General features: G+C 43.8%; 1 protein-coding gene across 1 annotated transcript in view; it reads right to left on the minus strand.

The window, feature by feature from the left end:
- pkd1a (polycystic kidney disease 1a) overlaps window positions 1-7,500 on the minus strand; it is a 90,056-nt gene that overhangs the window by 71,837 nt on the left and 10,719 nt on the right. Inside the window, 2 exon segments of the mRNA XM_030351265.1 lie at window positions 630-701; window positions 6,903-6,971. Coding sequence (XP_030207125.1) covers window positions 630-701; window positions 6,903-6,971 — 141 coding nt within the window.

Here is a 7,500-nt window from a genome sequence, read left to right on the forward strand (position 1 = left end):
TTATGTTGATGTGTCCTTTATTATATCGTTATGTTGATGTGTCCTTTATTATATCGTTATGTTGATGTGTCCTTTATTATATCGTTATGTTGATGTGTCCTTTACTATATCGTTATGTTGATGTGTCCTTTATTATATCGTTATGTTGATGTGTCCTTTATTATATCGTTATGTTGATGTGTCCTTTATTATATCGTTATGTTGATGTGTCCTTTATTATATCGTTATTTTGATGTGTCCTTTATTATATCGTTATTTTGATGTGTCCTTTATTATATCGTTATGTTGATGTGTCCTTTATTATATCGTTATGTTGAGTGTTCCCGTCGACCACATCCGGACTTGTTAGTGGGTTAGGGTAAGGTTAGGGTTAGGGGTAGGGATTGGGTTTGGGTTAGGGTTAGGGTAGGGGTAGGGGTAAGGTTAGGGTAGGGGTAAGGTTAAGGTTAGGGTAAGGGTAGGGGTAAGATTAGGGTAGGGGTAGGGGGTAGGGGAAGGTGTAGGGTTAGGGTAGGTGTAGGGGTAAGATTAGGGTAGGGGTAGGGATTGGGTTAGGGTAGGGGTAAGATTAGGGTAGGGGTAAGGTTAGGGTAGGGTTAGGGTAAGGGCTCTGAAACCAATAGACTCACATCTGTTTCAGGTGACACAGGCCGTCAGAGACCCTCCACTCAATGCTGCTGATCTGGTTGTTGCTCAGATCACTGTTGGAATTTAAACAGAGTTCAAAGGTCATGCTTTTGACTTTAGCAAATTCAGCATCTTTAGCACGTATGTGTGGGAGGGGGGAGGGGAGGTGTACATTGTGTCTGTTTATCATTATGAGAAGTGGGATGGCTTCAGCACATTCACCCTAACCCTAACACCACCCTAACCCTAACACCACCCTAACCCTGACACCTCCCTAACCCTAACCCTAACACCACCCTAACCCTAACACCACCCTAACCCTAACACCACCCTAACAGCACCCTAACCCTAACACCACCCTAACCCTGACACCTCCCTAACCCTAACCCTAACACCACCCTAACCCTAACACCACCCTAACCCTAACACCACCCTAACCCTGACACCACCCTAACCCTAACACCACCCTAACCCTAACACCACCCTAACCCTGACACCTCCCTAACCCTAACCCTAACACCACCCTAACCCTAACACCACCCTAACCCTAACACCACCCTAACCCTAACAGCACCCTAACCCTAACAGCACCCTAACCCTAACACCACCCTAACCCTGACACCTCCCTAACCCTAACCCTAACACCACCCTAACCCTAACACCACCCTAACCCTAACACCACCCTAACCCTAACACCACCCTAACCCTAACAGCACCCTAACCCTAACACCACTCTAACCCTAACACCACTCCAACCCTAACACCACCCTAACCCTAACACTACCCTAACCCTAACACCACCCTAACCCTAACACCAATCTAACCCTAACACCACCCTAACACCACTCTAACACCACTCTAACCCTAACACCACCCTAACACCACTCTAACCCTAACACCACTCTAACCCTAACACCACCCTAACACCACCCTAACCCGAACACCACTCTAACCCTAACACCACCCTAACCCTAACACCACCCTAACCCTAACACCACCCTAACCCTAACACCACTCTAACCCTAACACCACCCTAACCCTAACACCACTCTAACCCTAACCATAACACCACTTTAACCCTAACACCACCCTTACACCACCCTAACCCTAACACCACCCTAACCCTAACACCACTCTAACCCTAACACCACTCTAACCCTAACACCACCCTAACCCTAACACCACCCTAACCCTAACACCACTCTAACCCTAACACCACCCTAAGCCTAACACCACCCTAACCCCAACACCACCCTAACCCTAACACCACCCTAACCCTAACACCACTCTAACCCTAACACCACTCTAACCCTAACACTATCGTTGTGGGCCCAGCACGCTTCCGCTGCGTCACAGAATCCAAGATGGCAGCATGTTAGGTTGTATGTGAGTTGTGAGTTTGTCTCTCTGTCTGTGTTCATTTTTAGCGCTATTTTGTTTCTGCTACTCATTGAGCACACTGGATTTAAGGATATTATCATTCATCATATGACTTGAATGCGGACTACCTGGACTCTGAAGGGCTAGAACAAAGGCAGCAGTAGCAGCCTTGCTAACTCCCAAGGCCTCAGCAGCAGCAGCAGTAGCAGCCTAGCTAACACCTCAAGGCCCCAGCAGCAACAGCAGCCTTGCTAACACCTCAAGGCCCCAGCAGCAGTAGCAGCCTTGCTAACACCTCAAGGCCCCAGCAGCAGCAGCCTTGCTAACATCTCAAGGCCCCAGCAACAGCAGCCTTGCTAACATCTCAAGGCCCCAGCAGCAGCAGCCCTGCTAACATCTCAAGGCCCAAGCAGCAGCAGCTAGCATAGTAAACTCAGTAATTTAAAGACAATGGCATTTTTCTTAATTTTAGTATGTTTGTTGACATTTTGGGACCTGACACCAAGGAATTGCCCCTTGGTGAGTACCACTAGCTATGTGTCGAGCATGCAAGACACTAACTATAGTGGCACTAATGCTAATGTTGCCGGGCATTTTCAGCAACCACAGTCTGATTTGTTTTGGGCCTCAAACCTGTGGTCGGACACACCTAGGGACTTACCTAAACTTCTATGTTTTTTTACTTTATATAATCTTACTCTTTCCCTTAAGGAAAGGCATTGCCTGGCTTTAACACATGAAAAAACTGCTTCAAAATGTAATGTGAGACGAGGAGTGATGATTGCGCTACTCTTACTTCTGTCTGGAGATGTGCAATCAAGCCCTGGTCCTGAATTGCAATGTATCCAGACTCCCGCTGATTTAAATTTAATGTCTGGTCTCAAATGTATTCATCTTAATGTGCGCAGCTTAGTACCAAAGATGGACATGGTCAGAATTTGGGTTAAATCAACAGATGCAGACATTGTGGTCATCTCAGAAACTTGGCTGACAAAATCTATTACAAATGAAGACATTAGCATACTCGGATACAATGTTTATCGTAGTGATAGGCCCAAGAAAGGCGGTGGTGTAGCCATTTTCGTTAAATCAAGATTTGATGCTTCAATTGTTCTGTCTGAGTCTATCTCTAAGCAATTTGAATTTTGGGCATTGAAGGTGGAAATAGCAAAGTCCCTCTCTATGACTGTTGTCGGGTGCTATGGGCCTCCATCTGCCACAAAGGAGGCATTATCGTCATTGCAGCATCTTTTGTCCAAATTAAATTATAATGAGCTTTTAATGGCTGGAGATCTGAATTGGGATTGGCTAAATGCAGTTTCGGATGAATTTAAATCTTTCTGTGACTCTATTAATCTTATCCAGCTGGTCAACCTACCTACAAGGCCAAATCTTAAAAATTCTTTAAAGTCCAGTTTGATTGATCTAATTCTCACAAATGTTCCTCATAAATTCTTATCCTTGGGAGTTTTCTGCAATGATTTGAGTGATCATTGTGTTGTTGCTACTTGCAGGGACACAAAAATCCCCAAACGTAAACCACGCATTATTTTCAAGAGGAATTTAAAAATATTTAATGAACAGGCTTTTCATCATGATTTGTCTTTGGTAAATTGGGGACACATAGGTCTTTTGCCGGACGTGGAGTTAGCTTGGACATTCTTTAAGGAACACTTTGTGAAAATTGTAAATAAACATGCCCCCATCAGGAAATTCAGGGTTAAGGGACGAGATAATCCCTGGTTTTCCCCAGAGTTGTCAGATACCATCCATCGACGTAATGTGGCATGGGCCAAAGCCAGAAAAAGTGTCTTGGCCTCTGACTGGTCTATTTTCAGGCAACTAAGGAACAAATGCACTACTCTTATTAAAAAGGCTAAATCTGAATATTATTTATCTGTCACAACTGAGAACCTTAATAATCCACAGAAATTTTGGAAAGTAATTAAATCTATATCTGTAAGTAAAAGTCCTCCGGCTCTTCCGATATTTGTTCTAAAAGACTCGGTCCCAGTCTATGATAGAACTGAGTTTCTAAATTGTTTTAACAATCATTTTGTATCATCTGGTTCTTTATTTGAATCTATGGGAGCTGCCCCTGTGTCTCCCTGCACAGAAGCTCCAAGGTTTTCAGGAGAACCCTTTAATTTCTTACCTTTTACTGTGCAGCAAGTGCATCAAGCCCTCAAAACGTTGGATAGCAGAAAATCCCCTGGACCTGATGCAATAGAGCCCTACTTTTTAAAAATAACAGCTGATTTTATAGCACAGCCTCTTACAATCCTTTTTAATCTCTCAATTGAAAACAAAGAAATTCCATCTGTTTGGAAGTCGGCTTTTGTTACCCCCTTATTAAAAGGAGGTGATCCAGCAGCTTTAACCAATTACAGGCCAATATCAAATCTGTGTGCCTTGTCAAAAATTCTTGAATCTCTTGTGTGTGATCAGTTAAAAGAGTTTCTAACATTCAATGATCTTCTCTCAAAACAGCAATCAGGCTTCAGGAAAAAACACAGTACCATCACTGCAGCTACAAAAGTGATCAATGATATATTAGTTGCTCTTGATAAGAAGCAGCACTGTGCTTCACTTTTTATTGATTTGTCAAAGGCTTTTGACACTGTGGACCATGCTGTTTTAAAGCATAGGCTTTTTTGCTTGGGTTTGTCAAATCATGTAGTTTCCTGGTTCACAGATTATTTGAGTGACAGGACTCAGTGTATTAAATATGATGGTCTGTGTTCTGAATTTGTGAGTGTCCACAAGGGCGTGCCACAGGGTTCAATATTAGGACCCCTCTTGTTCATTATGTACATTAATGATTTGGGAAAAAACGTGTCAGATGCTAACATGCATTTTTATGCAGATGACACAATTATTTACTGTTTTGGATCAACTCCTGCTAGAGCAGTTGAATCTCTGCAGAAAGCTTTTGATGTAGTCCAGCACACACTCCTGCAACTAAAATTAGTCCTCAACTCTGAAAAAACTAAACAAATGTTGTTTTCAAACTCTAAGAAAATACCTCAAACTGTCCCCACAGTGTCCACTCTTGAGGGAAATGTCATAGAGGTGGTTCATATCTATAAATATCTTGGTGTCTTGATTGATGATTCCCTTTCCTTCAAACCCCACATTGACAATCTTGTGAAGAAATTGAAACTTAAATTGGGCTTCTTCTTCAGGCACAAATTTTGTTTCTCTTTTGAGGTGAAAAAGCGGCTTGTCACTGCAACATTTTTATCCAGTTTAGATTATGGAGATTGGATTTATATGAATGCCTCAGCTAAATGTCTATGTAAGATTGATGCTGTTTACCATGCTTCTCTGAGGTTTATTACTAACTGTAGAGCCCTGACCCATCACTGTGAATTGTATTCTCGAGTGGGTTGGCCCTCTTTGTCCACCAGGAGGCTGGGAAATTGGTGCACTTTTATTTATAAGGCCATGCTTGGGCTACTGCCATCATATATTTGTAATTTAATCACACAGAAAAGTGTTGCTTCTTACAGTCTGCGTTCAAACAATCAGATGCTTCTGTCAGTTCCATTTGCCCGCACTGAATTAGGAAAAAGGGCATTCGTCCATTCTGCTCCCACCACATGGAACTGGCTGCAAAAAGATTTTAAATTAACCGAAATGATTTATTTGAATGCTTTTAAATCTAAGATGAGAGCATTTCAGACCACTTCTTTTACTTGTAGATTTTTTTGATGAATTTTAATTTACTTGTAACTGTTTTTTATCATTTTAATTTCTGTCTATATGTTGTGAGTGTAATATTGTGAGTGTATATATGTTATTTGTTGCTGCCTCTTGGCTAGGACTCCCTCGAAAAATAGGTTTTTAATCTCAATGGGACTTTCCTGGTTAAATAAAGGTAAAAAACAAACAAAAAAAAAACACCACCCTAACCCTAACACCACTCTAACCCTAACACCACCCTAACCCTAACACCACCCTAACCCTAACACCACTCTAACCCTAACACCACCCTAACCCTAACACCACTCTAACCCTAACACCACCCTAACCCTAACCCTAGCACCACTCTAACCCTAACACCACCCTAACCCTAACACCACTCTAACCCTAACACCACCCTAACCCTAACACCACTCTAACCCTAACACCACCCTAACCCTAACCCTAGCACCACTCTAACCCTAACACCACCCTAACCCTAACACCACCCTAACCCTAACCCTAACACCACTCTAACCCTAACACCACCCTAACCCTATCACCACCCTAACCCTAACACCACTAGGGTTGAATTTTAACGGCCGGAGAAATGAAGCATCGTTAACACAATGACCAGATGATTAGTGCTTAGTATCGACTGAACCAGACACTGTCCTACTCGTTTGGATCCACTAATCATCACTCAGACTTTCTCTTCTCCTGCTCTTCCACAATATACACTGAAACATAATCGTTCTCCTCATTCTGCTCTCTCTGTCCATGCCCTCTTCTCGGACCAGGTCAGTGATATCAATGGTCTGATTCCAGGTCAGAGGTCTTATTCCAGGTCAGAGGTCTGATTCCAGGTCAGAGGTCTGATTCCAGGTCAGAGGTCTGATTCCAGGTCAGAGGTCTGATTCCAGGTCAGAGATCTGATTCCAGGTTATTGATGTCAGTGATCTGATTTCTGGTCGGTGATGTTAGTGGTCTGATTCCAGGTCAGAGGTCTTGTCCAGGTCAGAGGTCTGATTCCAGGTGAGAGACGTCGGTGATCTGTTTCCAGGCCAGAGACGTCAGTGATCTGATTCCAGGTCAGTAGGCTGATTCCCAGTCAGTGATGTCAGTGGACTGAACCCAGGTAACTGATGTTAATGGTCTGATTCCAGGTCAGTGGTCTGATTCCAGGGCGGTGATTTCAGTGATCTACTAACAGGATGGACAGTAGGCCGCAGCAGAGCCCTCCTTTGGGGAAAACATTGATCCTGTTGCCTTGGAGATACCTGAGAGAGAGAGAGAGAGAGAGAGAGAGAGAGAGAGAGAGAGAGAGAGAGAGGGAGAGAGAGGGAGAGGCAGACAGAGACAGAGAGAGAGAGAGAGAGAGAGAGAGAGACAGAGAGATGGAGAGATGGAGAGAGGGAGAGGGAGACAGAGAGACAGAGAGAGAGAGAGAGAGAGAGAGAGAGAGAGAGAGAGAGAGAGAGAGAGAGAGAGAGAGAGAGACAGAGGGAGACAGAGACAGAGAGAGAGAGAGAGAGGGAGAGAGAGGGAGAGGGAGACAGAGACAGAGAGAGGGAGAGGGAGACAGAGAGACAGAGACAGAGAGAGGGCGATGAGGGATGGAGGTGATGGAGGCTCCCTGCGATCAATAACAATACCTCAACAACCAGCGATACTTCAGATTGTAACAGATAACATAATTCAACAGGTTGTCTGGTGAGGACTGTGTGTGCAGGGGGTGCGTGTGTGTTGAGTAGCAGTGTGTTGGGTATCAGTGTGTTGAGTAAGAGTGTGTTGAGTGTGTGTGTGTGA

This window comes from Gadus morhua, chromosome 3 (genome assembly GCF_902167405.1).
Source record: "Gadus morhua chromosome 3, gadMor3.0, whole genome shotgun sequence".
NCBI classification, from domain to species: domain Eukaryota; kingdom Metazoa; phylum Chordata; class Actinopteri; order Gadiformes; family Gadidae; genus Gadus; species Gadus morhua.